This window comes from Miniopterus natalensis, chromosome 21 (assembly GCF_054644295.1).
Source record: "Miniopterus natalensis isolate mMinNat1 chromosome 21, mMinNat1.hap1, whole genome shotgun sequence".
Taxonomy (NCBI): Eukaryota; Metazoa; Chordata; class Mammalia; order Chiroptera; family Miniopteridae; genus Miniopterus; species Miniopterus natalensis.
This window is the reverse complement of record NC_142101.1, coordinates 3,731,418-3,751,096: the sequence shown is the minus strand read 5'-3', so window position 1 is coordinate 3,751,096 and position 19,679 is coordinate 3,731,418. Positions and strand designations below refer to the sequence as shown.

At 44.3% G+C, this 19,679-nt stretch overlaps 1 protein-coding gene across 2 annotated transcripts in view; it reads left to right on the top strand.

The window, feature by feature from the left end:
• Positions 1-19,679, top strand: part of RYR2 (ryanodine receptor 2) — a 298,173-nt gene that overhangs the window by 142,994 nt on the left and 135,500 nt on the right. For both annotated transcript variants that reach the window (XM_087828993.1, XM_087828992.1), the window contains exons 41-51: positions 869-1,004; positions 1,456-1,642; positions 3,114-3,213; positions 4,970-5,090; positions 8,499-8,668; positions 9,821-10,041; positions 11,304-11,394; positions 12,487-12,627; positions 13,996-14,159; positions 16,458-16,536; positions 18,061-18,150. In XM_087828993.1, the coding sequence (XP_087685119.1) occupies positions 869-1,004; positions 1,456-1,642; positions 3,114-3,213; positions 4,970-5,090; positions 8,499-8,668; positions 9,821-10,041; positions 11,304-11,394; positions 12,487-12,627; positions 13,996-14,159; positions 16,458-16,536; positions 18,061-18,150 (1,500 nt within the window). The remainder of the gene's footprint in view (positions 1-868; positions 1,005-1,455; positions 1,643-3,113; positions 3,214-4,969; positions 5,091-8,498; positions 8,669-9,820; positions 10,042-11,303; positions 11,395-12,486; positions 12,628-13,995; positions 14,160-16,457; positions 16,537-18,060; positions 18,151-19,679) is intronic.

Genomic DNA, 19,679 nt, shown 5'->3' with positions numbered 1-19,679 from the left:
GCTAAGCTAAGCAGAAATTTTGATGTGTTAATTTCAACAATATTAAGAGGTAGGTAGTAGTCTTCCAAATTTTATAGACAGTGAATCTTAAAAAGTTGAGTGACTTGCCCTAGCTGGTTTGACTCAGTGGTTAGAGCATCGGCCTGCAGACTGAAGGGTCCCGGGTTCATTTCTGGCCAAGGGCAAGTACCTCGGCTGCAGGCTCCATCCCTGGCCCTGGTCGGGGTGCATGGGGGAGGCAACCGGTCGATGTGTCTCTCACATTGATGCTTCTCCCTCTCTCTTCCTTCCACGCTCTCTGAAAAGCAGTGGAAAAAATATCCTCAGGGGAGGATTAAACAAAAAGTTGAGTAACTTGCTCAAAATAATGAAGTGACCTGGGTCAGGTGCGAAGTGTGAAGCCAAGGACTCTGGACTTCAGCTGAGTTTTCCACTTCTCTGTGGGTGTTACACACTCCCCTCTTCCCCATTACGTTGAATGTAATTCGCTTGAAAATATCTTTGTATCTTAGAAGGATCTTTCAATATCTCAGATGGGCCAGAGATCATTAGATATTTCAGAAGTTTATCAAATATTATTGTTTTTATAGGTAAAAGTCATGAATTAAATTATATGAAATTTAGGAATTTTTTTTCATAGAGTTGGTTCATAAATATAATAGCATTTTGTTATAATTTTTGAATATCTCTTCATTCTAAGGTTTTGCTAAGTAGAGTTCAGGTGATCATCACGAGATTAAAAGGAACTTTCAAAGCTGCATCTGTTGCAAACCACCCTTGGACATTGTCTCTCACCATGTCTAGTGTAAGCATCTGACATCTGAGTTGTCACCCAAGGGTCACGCTTTTGCTCCTGTCCTGTTCACAGGTTGTTCGATATTTGGCTGGCTGTGGACTGCAGAGCTGCCAGATGCTGGTGGCCAAGGGGTACCCAGACATCGGGTGGAACCCAGTGGAAGGGGAGAGATATCTCGACTTTCTCCGATTTGCTGTCTTCTGTAATGGTAGGACTGTGGCTTGTGGGGTCCTCTTTGGTCATTGTTAAAGCTGCATAAAAATAGTTAAATAAAATGATGGTACATCCCAGCATTTTCATGGAGGAAGTAAATATTAGGAAAGAAATAGATTATTTTGTAATCTGTTTTCTACAGTAACAATTTGTTGTATATTTGTTTTGATAGTGATGCTGTACTTCATTATTAAATTTAAAAATTTACATACTTACATTCTTATAAATTTTGGTAATTGGATTCTAATAGTGCCTAGAACTGTGGTTTTGAATTGTGAATTACACATTGACAAGTGAACAGTCTGTGCCTTCATTATGCTTTTCTTTACTCTGAAAATTTTAAGTGCAAGAACGGAACGTGACAGTCTTACACACCATGTTCGTTGGATGTTGTTATTTCTCCCTAAGTATAAGTGAATTAACGCAACACTCTTGCTTGTGCCCAGGGGAGAGCGTGGAGGAGAATGCCAACGTGGTGGTGCGGCTGCTCATCCGCAGGCCCGAGTGCTTCGGGCCCGCGCTGCGGGGCGAGGGCGGCAACGGGCTCCTCGCAGCCATGGAGGAGGCCATCAAGATAGCCGAGGACCCCAGTCGGGACGGCCCCTCCCCAACCAGCGGCTCCAGCAAGACCCTGTAGGTCTCACACACACACTCTCAAGAGTAAATTGTGCTGCTTGACCTGAAATTGTACAAAACATAATCTGCAGTCTGTCAATTGCAATGTAACTCATGACGTCCTCCCTTGAAAAGCAAATGTGTTGGATGTGGAAGAACTGGGAGTTGGATGGGATTTGCCTCTGGAACAGGCTGAATAGAGGGACCCGAGGAAGACCAAGTGGCTCTAGCAGAGAAGTTCAGGCTGTGGGAGGTTGTACTTGGTGACCTCTCCCAGGGGCTCTGTAATTTACTAATTACACATGATGAAACTGGGGGAGAGTTTAGTGGGAAACTAGCTAGAATGGGTTTTCATGAAGGAACCTTTAGCAAGAGAATGGCGGACTTGGTCCAAAAGAGGGGGTGTCGTCCTACTGGGAGTGAGATGCTGGATCAGAGCCCTGGTGGTGGTGGGGAGGCAGTAACACCTCACATTTGCCCAGATATTTGCAATTTGTTAATACTTGGTTTCAGCAATGGACTTGAATTAGGCTAGCCTGCTTCTCCTGTCTTTTTAATGTGGGATGTGATGGGCCTGCCAGGGCTCATGCCTCCCCACTCCTGGCCTTACTGGTACAGAAACGACACAGGGCCTGTTGGGGCAAAGTTTAAGCACAGACATGGTCCAACCCTGTTGCATGGACAGCCCTGCACAGAGCTCTGTCCACACCAGGCCAAGGCTCCAGACTGGGATGTTGTATATTTATCAGTCAGCCACAGGGAAATAGGGAGGCCTCAGTGTCTTTAATCCATAGAAAATATACCAAGAGACTGGGCCCCGACCACAGCAGCAGGTGTGCCCTGAGGGCCCTGGAAACAGCCTTGCTCTGAGTCTGGCCGAGGCAGCTGACTGCTGAGCCCCCACAGGGGCATGGCACCCTCTCCCAGGGCCGTCCAGGTCCGCCTCTCAGTGAGTCATGGAGTAGTTATGTTTTCCTCACAGGTGGGGTAGGGGATGTGCAGATTATTGGGAGTGGGCTGGGTAGGAAATGAGTGATGAAATCACATTTGTGAAGTTCTTACTCTGGGAAACTGCTGCATGCCCTGTATATGGGACCTTCTAGGGCAGAGCTTTCTCACCCTTTCTCTAAAACCATCTAGTCACAAAGTGTTACAAACTTACCAAGTCCTGCCATCAATCACTTCCCTTGGTAATAAGCTATCTGCCTCTACAAGTGAGCAGAATCATCACATTAGCAATTCGTTTTTCCCCTGGAAAGGATCTTAATATTCAGGTTCCCGGTGTGTGTTCTTGGTGATAGAATCTCGAATCTGGTCTTTCACCCATTGTCATTTTGCTTTAAAATGTCCAGCTATAAATTCAACACAGACAGAAGCATCCGAAAGAATTACCTAGGGGTCCCTGTCCCCTGAGAATGTGTAACACACCAGAAATGCCCCTTCATGGTCTGTTTGCCTTGCTTTCTGTTTCTCTGGGGTGACGTGAAAGTGACACGGAGGAGGAGGACACCATCCACATGGGGAACGCCATCATGACCTTCTACGCCGCGCTCATCGACCTGCTGGGGCGCTGCGCCCCCGAGATGCACGTAAGTCCCCTGGCTCCTCTGTGGAGACGCCAGAGCTGCGAGGGGTCCCCAGCCCCGGAGCAGTGCCCCTCGTGCTCCCTGAGGATGACACGGAGCCTCGTGGCCGAATGAGAGTTTGTGCAGCTGGAAATGTCTTGTCGGCTGTAAACTTTAGCAAGGAGACTTCAGTACGAGTCAGTAGTAGTAGAATAGTCAGGTCTGACGGGCCTCTGACGCTCACCTGGGCCCCTCACTTGAGGAAGAAAAGAGCGTTTCCCTACGCGATCTCCTCTCCCGTTTCAGCGCGTGCAGAAGGCGGCCCCTCCTGCCATTCCCTTGTACAGTATTTAGTCCCCGCGAGCAGCTGCTCCGCGCTGTCCCCTCCTTTAGGGGAAAGTGTGGTGGGGCAGGTTGTGGGGAGGAAAGAGCTATTCAGACCTGATCGATTAGTGTTTTCTGGACTTTTTAGCCAAGATGAAGTTAAAGCTTCATGGAATAATACTTAGCTTTTACTCTGTAATATGTTCTGACATTTTCTTCTTTATTTTCCAGTGTATTCTCTTTTATTCTATTATAGTCATTTAAGAAATGCTTGCCAGGGCCCATAAAATTAGCCTCATTACCCACTAATGGGAAACCACACGGGTATGAAACACATGGACCAGCTAGGGTAGAAGGTAACAGCTTCCAGGTGGGTCTGAGCAGGGTGTGGCTGTGCTAGCAGATCACCTCTCTCCCCCACCCTGACATCTGTGAGGGGTTTTTGTTTGTTTACTAGGTGTTTTTTGGGGGAAGGGGTCTTTTTCTCTCTCACATTCATTAGTTAAAACTTTCATGATTGATTTAATTTTTTGTTGTGAACAGAGAGGTGTCACAGGATGGAGAAATGTCAGCATATTAGAAAACCTAGTGTCTGATTTTTGTGAAAACTTAACTTGCTGCTGATGAGATTTAATCATACAAATGGATTTTAAAAAATGTTTGCTGGGAGTGATTGCGAACACAAAAGCTTTATGATCACAATATTTATTCATTTTGCTCTGAAAGTGAAAGATCGAGTAACCAAGAAAGAAATTAGGCTAATAAATAGAAGCCTTTTGTTCTGTTAGATTAAGGGGGAAATATAAGTGGCTTAATAAGGGACCAAAGGTGTCACTTCTGAACTGTGTTCATCTCAGTACCTGTGGTTTGAGGACCTCCTGTGTGTCAGACCCTGTACCTGTTTCACCCCGTGGTGAAGGACACAGATGCCAACCTCGCTCTGAAGCCTGCCTTCTGTCCCAGGGACCGGCTGCCTTCTGTCCCAGGGACTGGCTGTCGCTCTTGACTGTATCAGTCATGCCATCATAGGTACTTCGTTAGCTAGCCAGGGATGGTCTAAAGACTTGTTAGATTTGTGTTCACTGTTTGCCCCCATATGCAGACCCATCCTTGGGAGAAATCAGGGTGGAAAATAGATGGATATGCAATTGTATTTTCATCACAGAGCAAGAACAGGTAAATCAATCACAAATATTAGCATATGTTCAGAGCCTAAAGATAATTATTCTGATGTGTAGACCAGCTGGCCTAGGCCATAGTGTGTTGACATCAATGAAAACTGTGGGCAAGTAAATATCTGTCTGTAAGCCTGAGACAAGTTTCTGAGCGAGGCCTAACTTTACCCATATACTTAACAGGAAGTCGTTTAGACTCAGATTCCTGTACTTCAGGTTTGTAGATAATATGACGTGGATGTCACACAGGACTCTGACTCTCCTTTGTTTTCTTCCTGTAGCTGATTCATGCTGGGAAGGGAGAAGCCATCAGGATCAGGTCAATTTTGAGATCGCTCATTCCCCTGGGAGACCTGGTGGGCGTGATCAGCATCACCTTCCAGATGCCCACGGTCGCCAAAGGTGAGGTGCATTCAGGGGGATGCTGCATGACATGGATTATCAGTGCTCGGCATTGCCCTCCCTGCTACACGTTTCTTTAAAACAAGAAAAAACTATAAAGTACGCTATTTTATAAGATACTCCTCTTCTCATTGTTTCAGAACAGCTGTGTTTCCCATCAGAAAATCGGGGCCCGGCTGTCCGTCTTGTCTAGGGGGGCTCCGTGGTCCCTGTAGTCCTCACAGTTCCTTGGTCACTCTCTCTGACCGTTTTCACTGTCACTTTCTTCAGATGCTTTTTCCCAAAAACAATGAGCATAGCTTTTGACTTAGAGATTTAAGAATTGCAAGTATGTCGAAAGAAGTGCGCTTTTCAGGATTAAGGAGAACATTTAAGAGATTGTTTTTCTTCTATTTGACCCAACATGTCATTTTTAGTGTAGAAACTGCTTGGGGTTAGTTTTCCATATTAATTCAAAAGCATGTTTAATAAAACAGCCTCCTACCTGTGTCATTGCCCAGCAGCCCTCACCCCCACCCTCACCTAACCCTCACTCCCACCCCTTCCCTCACTCCCGCCCCTACCCTGACCCTCCCTCCCCCCTCCCCCTCCCCCCCACACCCACCCTCACCCTGCTGCCCAGGGTGGGTGGCGGAGGACATTAGGGCTCTGCAGCACTGAGCTAAGGCTGGCGCTGTGCTGGGGCAGTTCCCACCGACAGGGACCCTGCACTGCCCCGACTGCAACAGAGAGGGCCCGTGGCCTCTGAAGGTGCTGCCCGCCTTGCCCATAGGTCATGAGAAAGTGAAGCTCTATGTCTGCTAACCTTACACATCCCAGTCTTCACGGAAACATAATCAGCCATAATAATTAAACACTCTTTATAATTTTAGGGGAAGTTGGAACTTAAAAATGGTCTCAGAGCTTTGTGTCTTCCCCACTTCAGGCAGTTTTTTTCCGTCTGTGCTCAAATTACCCTCATCTTTCCCCTCCCTCTGAACTCACATTGACTTAAGTAAAATATCTTTTCTTTCCCCTACATTTTGAGTCACAGAATTGACATGTCAGGATAAAGATAAGAATAATACCAGTGACACAGGTTAGGAAATAGAGAAGTACTGAATTTTAAGGTAAAATTAGTGGTCAAAGCACCAAGAACGTGGACTACACGTGTCGGACGCCCTTCTTGCCCCGGGTCCCCCTCACCGCTCCCCCTTCTCTGTCTGCCTTCACCAGCCGTCAGCCTCTCAAGTTGGTGTCTTTCCTGTTCTACTTAGTTGTGCTGTAATATTATTTTATAATGTTTTCTTCACAAAGAGACGAGTTATATTGTTTACCTTGGCATATGAAGGATTTTTTGTGAACTATCACAGCACAACGGAAGTTTTTTAAAGCGCGGTCCGTTGGTCATTGTGAAATTCCTACACTTCTTTACAGCTTTCCTTTTCTGGAGGCCACGGGCAGAAACCTGTATGTTTCTGTTTTGCTCTGGGGTGCGTTTCAGCCAACTTCAATTAACACCTACACCATCAGGGTTTCTCCATATGTCTCAGTGACAGATCAGCTGGTTCCTCGAAGGTTTTCAGTAGTTGTTACTCTATGTTCTGAATTTAGGGTGTGAAGTTTGCCTCTGAAGATTAGCACCCCACCCCCTCGGTGTTAGCTAAGGCCTTTCTCACACATGTTTATCACACCTGTTCTGGAACAGGAGTGTGGCCCATAACAAAAGGGGAGGGAACCAGAAGCCTTGCAGGCCAGCATGTGGCCTTAGAAGGAGACTCTGCTCCTGCAGCTCTGGGCCCAAGTAGGTGCAGACTTCCAGGTGGTGACTTCAGGCACATGGACCCTGCAGGTCCCAAGGGTAAAGCCAGTGCCCAATGTCCCCCTTCCGCTTCACAGAGCAGACAGAGGAGGCCGTTCATCGGCTTTGTTGTTTTCAGTGTTTGGGGAGACGGTGACCAGACAGAGTGACCAGAGCAGATCAGTGAGTCCTGGGTCCCAGGTGGATGCAGCTGTCACATTCCTTAAGTGAATGAGTATTTAAAACACAAATCTTACCTTAGGATCAGTGAGTTTCTCACCATTTCCTTAGACTCAACTACATGTTAAAATAATAGAACTTCATAAATTTAAATTTTGTATCATGTGATTTTTAGGAAACCTCACCTGGAATTCCATATAGGCTTTTAATTGAAAAGTATACGCCCTGGCCCAGTAGCTCAGTTGGTTAGAACGTCTTTGCAGTGCGCCAAGGTTGGGGGTCGACCCAGGCCAGGGCACATGCAAGAATCAGGCAATAAGTGGAACAACAAATCGATGTTTCTCTCTCTCTCCCCCCCTTCCCTCTCTCTTCCTAAAATTAATAAAAAAAATTTTCATAAGAGAAAATTAGAGCACACTGAGTTAACACTAGAGACTGAATCAACTTTGGTTGGATTTTAAATCCATTTTTACCTGGTTTAGATCTAAATTTGCCAATTAGTAGATGTACAACCTTAGTCTTTAATTTTCCTTGAAACGTTGTTATTTTTTTATTTTCATGATGTAAATATCAAATTCATTCATTGACGATGAATGAAAACAAGAAAGTTGTGACTTTTTCTTCTGGGGTGATTATGGCCGTGTATCATCTGTGGTCTTCCCCTGGGTCCTTGCTTCAACATTGCATCATCGTTAAAGATTCTGGGGTATCCTTTGTGGCATCTTACGGTGTGTTATGAGCAGCAGTTGGAATAACTATCACATGGCCAAACAGGAAACACACCATTTTCCCAATAATTTAAATTGACAGAAAATCCCATAATTCTTCATACTAATGGTCCCCAACCTTTGAATGTATGGAGTTATGATAAGGGATTTAGTAATTTATATGGGCATCAACACTGGTTGTTGAGAGAGAAAATAGTATGACTCTCAAATATTGTTTTAAATATTGTTAATTCTACTATAACTATGGTCATGAAATTTACTTTACTTGAAAGTCAAACTGGTTCATAGAGTTGTTTCATCATTTTGTGATTGCCCTGTAAATATGTAAATGCTCCGTGACTATCACAGTGGTTAAAGAGTTGTATTAATGTGCAGAAGAGGCTCCCATTCTGGAAAAGTTACTTTACCTTTTAACCTTTCATGGTGTTTACTCCTGGTTTTACAATGTGGATTTGGGCGCCTTCCTGTTTTCCTCTCAGTAGCTGGCATCATGCTGTGTCCTTACCACTTACCAGTTAATGAGCATATACTCAAACACACTGGGGTTTGGACTGCGCTGGCATGTGGCCCGAGCCAGCTCCGGCCTTTGCCTGTTCCGTAGAATTACAGAAAACCAGTGAACAGATAACTGCTTAAAACAGGAGGCTGGAGAATAGCCATTTGTACTGTCTCTCCAACGGCACAGCCATTGACGACAATGTGTCACCTTCTCTCTTTTAGATGGGAATGTGGTGGAGCCCGACATGTCTGCGGGGTTTTGCCCAGATCACAAGGCAGCCATGGTTTTGTTCCTTGACAGGGTCTATGGAATTGAGGTTCAAGATTTCCTCCTGCATCTCCTAGAGGTTGGCTTTCTGCCAGATCTCCGGGCTGCTGCTTCTTTAGATACGGTAACCATTTAACTACCCGCTTCCTCAGCTTCTGACTTCAGCCTCTGGCTTGTGACATTTTTTCATAGATATATTTATTCATTTATTGTCACCAGATGTTTATTGAGTGCCTGTTATGTTTTTAGGCAAGCGGTGGGTAAACAAGAAATAAAATAGACTCTTTCCCCAAGGAGTTCACTGAGAGGGGAGAAGATGGCAGCCCCAGGAGTAAGATGGGGGTCCTGCTCAGGCGCAATGGGAGACACTAAGGAATTCATAAAACCCTGACGGGGGGGTCACAGTGGCTCCTGATAACCTCTAAGCCGACCTAAACAAGTATTATCAACAAAGCAGTTAAAGTGCTAAGAAGGTTTAATGGACATTGTTGAGCATGTGCAATGCCATCCTGGTGTCTCCGTTGTTGACGTACAGATAGGCTAAGATCTGTGCCGTGTGTCAGTGCCCCATGGAGACCCTGCCACCATCAGTGTCGATGTGCTGCCCTTTGAGCATGTGGAGTGAGCTTAGCTCTCCATGTTGTCCAGTAGTTTTAACAGTACCTCCTTTTATTCTCAGCTAAGTGGGGCTTTTTCATTTCAGAGGGAAATCTATTTTTAGCTGACAAAAAGCTCTTTCATTAAAGCCCTGAGAGGGGAATCATAAAAATGAAACTTACGTTTTTTCCTTTGGGTGTGTTCACATGAAATTCTGAGCCTAAAAGTATGGTTGAGAACATAGTAAGAGTCAGCCCTTGGTTATTGATGCTGATGGACATGAGCAGAAATATGAACAGTACTAATAAATAGAATTCAGAAAGTGCCTGAATGTGGAATAGAGTTTGAGGAAAAATCTTTCCCCTTTCCTTCCCTAGTAAAGTACTCACATTCTTTGATATAATCAGTGTCTTCATCTTTCATTTCTCCTACTATTGATATTTTATTATAGAATGTGAACCTCTTGGTCTTAGGCTCTTTGAGGAGATATCACTTCATCTATTTTTGTTGATTTATAAGCAATTAAAAGTTGATTATTTTTAGCAGTAAAAATCATGTGAACCACATTTAAAGATATAACTGAAGGATACATTTCCAGTTTTCATTTTTTGGTCATTTTCTAGAGAGCCAACATTTTGATTCCCCAGACACAAATGACCTGCTCTCCAATTCCTTTCAGGCTGCTTTGAGTGCTACGGACATGGCCTTGGCCCTCAACCGGTACCTTTGCACGGCCGTGCTGCCTCTGTTAACGCGATGTGCTCCTCTTTTTGCTGGCACAGAGCACCACGCCTCCCTCATCGACTCGCTGCTTCACACCGTGTACAGGCTTTCTAAGGGCTGCTCCCTGACCAAAGCTCAGCGCGACTCCATAGAAGTCTGCTTGCTCTCTATTTGCGGGTGAGTGGGCGCTGACTCTATACGAAGTCTCTTCTTTAGGAAGGAAAGTTTATTTACTATGTGCCCTTGACAGATAGTTACGAATTTTGGAAACAATTTCTGTACCAAATAAATTAATTTCTTTTAGGTAGTCCTGTGTACTAAGGTCTGAGGCAAGCTCGGGAGTGGTCCCCCAAGCCTCCCGAGGGTATCTAGCCGTTGGATGTAGTGTTGGACCAGTTGTGCTGTTCTGGATGTCGGCAGGCGAGGTGACTGGGTGGGGAGTCCCTGGCCACTGTGCTGGAAGATTAATAGATTCTCCCCATTTGACTGTATGGTGGTTTCAACTCCTCTGCCAGAATAGAAAAGAGAGAGGTCCTTACTCTACTTAAAAAATGGCTAGTACCAATCATACCAAGGCATCACTCACGCGCAGCAGGGATGAAGGCTGCTATTCCCTCCAGCCGGAAAAAGAAGTGTTCCAGTGCCTTCCTATGAAAACCAGAAACATCCCCTCGCCCTGGAGTCTGACAGTGAAAGGGGCGATTTCCCAGGCCCTAGGAGGGGTGGAGGCTCCTTCTCACTGGACGGGAGCTCTCGGGGGCCTTGCTGCTGGCCGCGCTGCGAAGGGAAGGTTCCCACCCACCGTAGAGTGAGGGGCCTTGGAAGCCAGGTGGGACCGAGAGAGGAGAAAAATGAGGGTCCATCTCTTCCCTGATCCCCAAATTCTGTAAATGGAATCCAAACACGCATCTCACAGATCGTTCTGCATATGAAGTGGGCGGGCACTCAGGGCTGCCTGACGTGGCCGGTGGCAGATGTCCGCCAGGTGCGGCCACCTCTCCTTCATGCTCTGGCAGAAGTGCAGCCTCAGCCCTTTCTCCCTCCCGCGTCTCACCCCCCCCTCCCCCCGGCTTTCTGCTTCCAGCCTGGTCACTGGAGACCCTTCTGCCCCCGGGAGTGAGGGAAGACGTGTTTATTAAGTTAATGGAGACCGTGGGGTCAGCAGTTGTGTGTGTTAGCAAGGGAGAGAGCGGAGGAGAAGCGTCTCCTGTAGGAATCAGGGATCAGTCTTCAGATCGGGGTGGAGACAAGGTACAAGTGGAACCTCTTATAACACTGGGTAACTGTTGGTTACTCTTCGGGTTGGGAGCACGTAAAATTAAGATCCCCTGAAGAGAGGTATAGGTACTAGTTAGTGGCATATTTAATTTAGTCTAATGAATTATCTGCTTAGTTCAGACATGTTAACTCCATTATTAAAATCAGCCTTGTTCCACCAGCCAACTGAGGCCTTCTATGATGCAGCACTTACTCAGAAGATTAGTGTTTGACGTCCCGTTATTAAATGAACATGCAAAGATGCCTCTCAAGGTAAGGATAGGAGACGTCCATGCTTACTGGATGACTGGGTCCTCTTGGTGGAAGTAGGGGATCCCTTTCCCCACTGAGTGCTGGGGGTGGAGTCCTTATGGTATCTTGAGAAAAAAAATATTCTGAGACTTGCATGGGAGGATGAGTGATTTTTATTTGCATGGATTTACATCTCTGGGTTTCCAAAGCCCTGTTTCCCTAATCCAGTCCTGGAAGATGCGCAGCCGGGGACTCAGCAGAGCTGGAAGCAAAGCCAGTGTCCAGAGTTTCTGTTCCATGTTGGAATGGGCCTGCTTTAGCATCAGGCTAGTCGCAGCCCATTAGTCCATGGTGTGGGGTGCACATGGCTGTGGGCCATGTGGATAAATCAGGGGAACAGGAGAGCCTGAAGCCAAGAGAGTGAATTTCTTTGTTCAGGGGATTAAATATCTCCCATCTTCCTGTGCTTGCAGTGGCCGGGCCCTCTGACCAATGGCCTGTTTCCAGGTGTGACAGATTGGCAGATACCTTGCCTGTCACCCAGACTTTACTGGGCAGGCGTCTGTTCTCCCTGTCCAGCCCCTTGCCCCAGCAATCCGTGGGGAACAGACCGTGGCTTCCTGGAGAGTGTTAAACTGCAGCTTCCTGGAGAAGCTGCCCAAATGACATGCCCAAATGGCCTTCCCTTTGCTCCTTTCCTGTTATTAATAACTAGGTTAATCACAACAGTATCAGTCTGACTTCTTGTTACAGACTGTACATCTCTTAGACACATCATGTTTGATGTTTGATGTTGGAAAATTTCTTTCAGTTATTGAAATGGGCATGTAAGTATAGATATGTGTATATCAACTTAAAATAAACAAGTAATAAAAGACCATAGAAGTTTTAAGGTTGATTCACTGTAAGTCAGTGGAAATGGAAATCAGTGGAACAAATGGGCAAGAGAAAGATGGTCCAAGGAATTCTCAGGCTGGAAAGCCCGGTGCAGGCCGGCCTCCAACACTAGCAGCCTCCAGGGGTGAGGAGCGGCTTTGAACCCAGCCTGAGGGAAGAAACGGAAAAGTATAAAGCTGTCTTTACCTCATTGCGTTTGTGATTGTTTTCCCGTAGCTGCTGACAAATCATTACGAAAGGTGCTGGAAGTACTACTGTCTGCCCGGAGGGTGGGGCAGCTTTGGAGCTGCCTCAGAAGAAGAACTTCATTTATCAAGAAAACTGTTCTGGGGCATTTTTGATGCCCTGTCTCAAAAGGTGATTTGATATTTTGTGAGCTTATTTGTGTGCTAGAATAATTAACACAGACTTACATGGTTTTATCTCTTTTCTGGATTTATAGCAAATGTTAAGAATGAAGTTCATATTGGCTTTTCATAATTGCTCTGGTAACACGTTTTTTTGTGATCAGAACACTTTCTGAATTGAAAATGGCTAAAAGTTTTAGGACATTATGCATATGGGTTGATATGTTTCTGGTGTATTAAGACTTATTTGGGCTTAAACTCCCCCTAGTCACCTCCCCAATGTTACAAAACCTGAAGAAATCATGTCAAGTATGAAAATATATTAAGTTTCCCAGAGTAATATTATGCCATTGGTTCATTTGCCTCCTGATTGCTGCTGGGAGATTCAAGAGCCTCCACTCAGACATTTCCGGAGACTTCCATATTTATAGGGAATAATTCATTTACTTTCAGAAGACTGGATGGTCGCACATGAGAGAAAACCGGAGCATCATGCTGTGTATGATTGTGCTTAAATTATTCGTCAAAACATTTGACTTCCCAGATGGACTCTATTAGGTGATTGGAGCACTGTAGCCAGAGTTTGCTTCCTAATGGGGGGAAGTTCACCTGTGACTTCATTTACTAGCGACTTCTTAATACTTTTTCTCACTGAATTGTCTTTGGTAAATAGGGTCCTTTTAAAATAATATGTAGAAAGTATTTTTAGAAGAATTACGAATATCAATTTAAAATTGAATGGTTAAAGTGAGATAACTTTTAAGTTATTGTTATTTTTATTTTTTAAAAAAATCTCTAAATACAAATTTAATGAATCAGGTAATTAATATACAAATACCTCTTCCCAGAAATTTTGATTTTGCATATTTCCCGTCTTTTCTTCCCGGCTCGGAGCTGTATTTTGTATACCTCTGTACTGCAGTGCAGCTCAGAGCGTCTTCCCCCAGCATGCCCTCCTGCAGGCGTCTTCACCTGTGGCCTGTACAGCGTGATGCCAGTAAACTGTACTAACTGAGAAGTGCAGTCCTCGTTGCCTGAATTGTGTTCATGTTGTAAAGACGTGTTACCCACTCTGTCATACACTCAGAACATTCAAGGATACGTCATTCAAATATCGAAGGACACATTTTAGAGAAGCAGAGATTTCTTCTTAGTCTGCAGCTGCAGCGAGTCGCCGTCAGCTCCTCATGTTCTGTGGGATTTCGGGCTGAATGGTCCATTTTCTGGGGCAGAATCTGCTGGTGAACCTAGTCAGCCGGGGTTCAGGTTTCTCCTAGAGCATCTCACCCTCCACAGGGATCGTGAGGACAGCTTTGGCTAAATACTAACATACTGGGGTTTTTTGTCTGTTTGTCTTTGGTTCTCCATGTCCTCGCAGAAGTACGAGCAGGAGCTCTTCAAGCTGGCCCTGCCGTGCCTGAGCGCCGTGGCCGGAGCCCTGCCCCCGGACTACATGGAGTCCAACTATGTGAGTTTGATGGAGAAGCAGTCGTCCATGGATTCCGAGGGGAACTTCAACCCACAGCCCGTTGAAACCTCAAAGTATGGACTCTTTCTACTGCATCATTTTTGTTGTAAATGCTGTGTGAAGTCTGAAATTGACTAAGGTACTAACGAGAACTTGCTCTCCTCCGTGCTCCCTTTTACTTGGGTCCCTTTTCTTCATGAAACGATGGCAACAATAGCGATTTTACAAGTATCAGAAGTAGATAAGATGGGCCTTCTAGATCACTCTTAGCAGAATCGGGGTCTCCGTTTATAGCCACACAGTAGGTAAATCTGTAGTAATGAGAATCAACAAGGCATATTGGTTATAGCGTTAGTTGAAAATTTACCCAAAATATTTATTGAAATGGCAGCAACCTCTGTGTGGCGGACGTGCCTTTGGGTGCTCCCGGCAGGAGCCCAGCACCGTCCTGCGAGCTGTCGCTTTGTGTCACTTCACTGCAGCTGGCCTGAGGTTGCTGCTGATGTTCAGCGGGTGGCGCACAGCGTGAGGTTGAGGGATTATGAAATGAGGACGTTTGTGGGGAGGTGAGTGTGCAGTTAGAATGCAGGGTGGCCACTGTGACTGCAGGTGAAATGCCACTTAGCGAGATGGAACTTCTTCCGTGGGCTCAGTTGCATAAATTGTTCAACAGATAGGATGTTTGGGGACCTCTGGTGTTTGGAGTCTCAGGTGCTACTGTTTTTAAGTAAGACCCAGGTCTCCTATTGCAAGGAAAGCTGCCTCTTCAGGCCACATTATTGTACCAGTTCTGTGGTCGCTCAGCAAAATCAGTATTAACAAGGTTGTCTCTCGATAGTCACTCCCCGGCCAGTGAACTTGCTTTGGAGTGTAACATTCAGCCTTCCACAGCCCCCACTGGCTCAGCCCTGTCCCCAGGTCACTTCAGCCCTAGTGGTGAGCGTCAGCTTGATTACACCTTAAATGTAGGTGTTTGGTACTGGATGGCAGTCCTGTGAGGACTGAGGTCCACCTGAGGTCCACCCCAGTGTTGGGCTTATGTGACTGACCCTTTGTATTTCTTCCAAAGTAAGTAAGCCAAACCACACGTTCACATCCCTACATGGTAAGTTTGTGGTTTGCTGACAAATGGTAGAATCTAGAATTTAAAAATAACATGGAACAATGTCATAGTTTTGATTAAATCTAATTAACTAGTAAGTGTTGGGCCTGGGTATTAATTTACCTAGGTTTGCCCTTTGGGGACTTCTTAATAGGTTAGGTTTAAACAGTAATCTCGATAATTTCTGTCCCTGTGATTTTTATGTGTTGTGTCTGAAGTAGGTGTGTAATTCAGTCACTGATGATAAGAGTGCTGGGAAGGGACAGTAGCCGTCTTATTACACCAGGTGTAGTTAGAAGTCTATTCTCAAGGTTAATAGCCGTGTTTGCTAAAGAATGAAATTATAGATATATTTTATTTTCATTCATAGATATATTTGATATTCACAGGTATCACAATTACCATCAGGCTTGGTGATCAATCGCAGGCACTCAACAGCTGGTCAAGAGATAAATATTTATTTAAACATGGAAGGAATCAAGAATGTTATAAAATCATAAAGAATGTGTTAGTTACCTTTCCCTCTAGTCTATATTAGTAACGGTTAGAAGGGTATATATAGACTATTGGTAATTAAAATTACTAACATCACTAGTTGCGTGAAATTAATGTAAAACTCTAGTACACTTTAATAATGTAGCAGGTCAGATTTCAGTGTCTTTTACACATGTAGAGATGTCACAGGAGAGAATTAACTAAAATAATGAATGTAGGAGATGTGCATCTTTAAGCTTGTTTCATCAACTGTATCCACTCAGGTTTTTAAAAAAACTTTGGTATGATGTGTTGTCCCCATCTTTGAATATATTTTAATTACTTTTATTTATACTGTGTGTAATTTTATATATAACTCATGTTAAGACATAATGTGTGAATCAATATATGATAAGCAGATAGACTTTTCTTATATTGTTCCTATCATATGGAAAAGTACTACATTTAAAAAACATATGCTTTTATTGGTTTTAGAGAAGAAGGGAGAGGGAGAGAGAAACATTGATGAGAAACATCAATCAGCTGCCTCCTGCACGCCCCCTACTGGGGATCGAGCCTGCAACCCCGGGCATGTGCCCTGACTGGGAATTGAACCAGGGACCTCTGGCTGCACGGTATGATGCTCGACCACTGAACCACACTGGCCAGGGCCAAAACAATTTTTTAACAGCTGTGCATTGAGTGGGATTTAAGCAGTCAGAGTTGTGAGTAAATTATTCTTGTGAGTCCCTGCGATTCTGTGAAAATCAAGTCTTGCTCTCTGTTTCTCCCACAGTATTATAATTCCTGAGAAGCTGGAATACTTCATAAATAAATACGCTGAGCACTCTCATGACAGATGGTCCATGGACAAGGTAACTGTGAGGCCGCTCTCCGAGCAGCACCTCGTGTGCGCCGGCATCGCTGCCGATAGTTCTGATCATGGCGGTTCTCTCCGTTAGAGTGAGAGCTTGCCTAGGCTGGGAAGAACATGTAATTATGACTGCAAGTACAACATTTCACCAGCTCTGCCACTGACACACAGGTGATACACATATGAATAAGGACTTTTGTGTTTGTAAAAAGCACAGCTTTAAATTCTAAAAATCTGTTAGATCACAGATATCATTTGTAAGCTCACATTGTTTATGGGAATAAAAGGTAATAACCATCAGGGGCTTCAGGAAAAGTAGTGATTCTGGGTCAAGAAATCTTTTAAAGAAACTTGAGCTTTATGTGTAATTTTATATTAGATAAACTTTGAAATTTATTAATCAGAATTTAGTGATGGTATTTCTAATTACCAAGTAGATATTAATGTCACTAAAAGTAGATTACAAGGCAGGATGATCCATTTTCTTTGTGTTGTAAAGAAACAAAACAAAACCCTGCCTGAATGAGGTGACGGGAGCAGTCTCGGTCCAGCGCCTGAGTCCTGTGCCGTAGGAGATTTTTAAGGGAATACTGTGCCCGAGGAGTCACATTTAATTTACGCTTAGTTAATCATGAAAGAAGATGATTAAAATAGGTTCTATAGGGAAACTGAGCTGAGAGGATGCGAATCTGAAGTAAGGGTGTAGCGATGTGGGGCGGTGGAGGCCAAGCAGCAGACTGCACGGGGTGTTTGTTACACAGCAACGAGGCTGCGGCCGCGGCTCTCAGGTTCCTCTCCCGCCCTGGCCCTGGCCCACCGGCCCTCCCTCTCACACCCCCCTTTTGTTTTATAGATGTGGCTCTTTACTGAGTAATTTAGTTGGTCTACTAGGCAACTCAGTGAGAACTAAGTGTTTTATATACTCCTCTAGGTAGTGTGTTGGTGCAGGACGTGATGGAGACAAAGTTTACAGGAGGCAGTGCTGGGCCATGCCCACGGTCACCCAGATGCCCTGGGCGGATGTGGCAGGATGTGCACAGAGCTGTACGGCAGAATCGTGGGGAACAAAGGTTTTGAGAGGTGTTGGGTGTAGGAGTGGGCAGCACAAGTACATTATTCAGGGCGCTTCCAAATGACACGCTGCTCCAGCTTCCCTCCCTCAGAGTGTCGCACAGGCGCCCACCGCAGTGGGTGCCCCAGCACGTGTCCCGTGGATATCACGGGCCGCGCCACGGGGCTGCTGCCTCGGGAGTGCTGACCGACCCAACCAGAGGCCCTGGTCTGTTAAGGAAGACTGGGCACTTTAATCTCAGGATGAAAAGATTCATTCTAGGTGATTCCTCAAAATAAAGTTGGTCAGGATGGAGATTTTTGTATTAACTTATGCTCGATAAAATTCAGACCTTAATCCTTATTGTGGTTCAATTTAGATGGATTTCATCAAGCACACATGTAAACACATACGCACTTACACTCGCTAAAATTAATACATGCAGAACAATTGATGTTTCTTTTGTTTTTTTAGTTAGCCAATGGATGGATTTATGGAGAAACCTACTCAGACTCGTCTAAAGTTCAACCATTAATGAAGCCATATAAACTGTTATCTGAAAAGGTGAGGGTTTTTTAGGTTATATAGTTTTAATTTTTTTTTCTTCATTACATAATTTCTTATTAAAATTTCTATTTTACTTTATATATACTATTTTTAACCTTTATTCAAAGGTTCCTTTTTTATCTTTTATCATTTGTTTTTTTTTTCTAGTCCCATTTTCTATCATTATTTAATTGGTTATTTCCTCTAATATTTTTCTGTTCCTTTTTTCTGTTCCTCTCCTGTATTTTTTTTTTTTTTTTAAATATCTTTATTGATTTCAGCGAGAGGAAGGGCGAGGAAGAGAGAGAGAGATAGAAACATCAATTATGAGAGAGTCATTGATCAGCTGCAGCCCACAACCTGGGCATGTGCCCTGACTGGGAATCGAACCCCGATCTCCTGGATCCTAGGTCGATGCTCAACCGCTGAGCCACGCCCGGCTGGGCTCCTGTATTTTTTTAAAATATATCTTTATTGATTTCAGAGAGAGGAAAGGAGAGGGAGAGAGAGAGACAAACATCAATGATGAGAGAGAGTCATTGATCGGCTGCCTCCTGCATGCCCCCAGCTGGGGATCGAGCCCGCAACCCGGGCATGTGCCCTGACTGGGAATCGAACCCTGATTGCCTGGACCCTAGGTCAATGCTCAACTGCTGAGCCATGCCCGGCCGGGCCCTCTCCTGTATTTTTAAGGACTTTAGAAAACATTGTTACCATTCTTAAGAGTTTCTTGATAAGGGATTATGAAGAAATATTTTAATATTATTTTTTATAAGTTTTCATATACTTTGCAGACCTGAATTTGACTTCAGAATTAATGGACAAAATTTCCAGTCTGTATGTCATATGTGAAAATTAACACCCTGTTAATTTTAAAATGCGTTTAACCAAAATTTGCTTATAATTAAATTAACAGGTTATTTTTTGTAATAATTCACTGTTATTTTTAACAAGTTTTAGTGAATAAGCCATATGTTGGAAAAAGCACTGTAGTAGTTTCGCTGACATAAATATTACATCTCTATAACTATAGTCTGCATATTTAAGTCCAAATGTCACCACTCATAAACAGTGTTCAGGAGTGATTAACGTGATTACACTGCATTGTAAGAGGAAATTGCTCCTGTTGTCACAGATTTGAGTTCCTGCAGCTGGTTAACCTGTGCTGATGCTCCCAGGTGAGCTAAGCCAGGCCCCCGCCCTGTGCAGGTTTACTCCTGGTGACTGGTGAGTGCACACACTTACTACACCTATTCAGTAGAGATTTAAAAATGCAGTAATACATATGGAAAACTTTTCTGTGAAATTAAAGTTTTCATATATACTTAATTTTAATTATGCAAATGTGTCTACATAAGTAAAACAGGTAAATTAACTAATTTGTCAATTTTTTGACATATGCATTCAGAAAACCTACTTTATTATATAACAGACTTTAGGCTTTAACAGACAACCCCTCGCCCAAATTAGTCCCTAATATCGAGGTTTTCATGCATTTTCCTTCCCTGGGGGAATCAGCATCTTGAGAATGAAGGGGGAAGATCTTC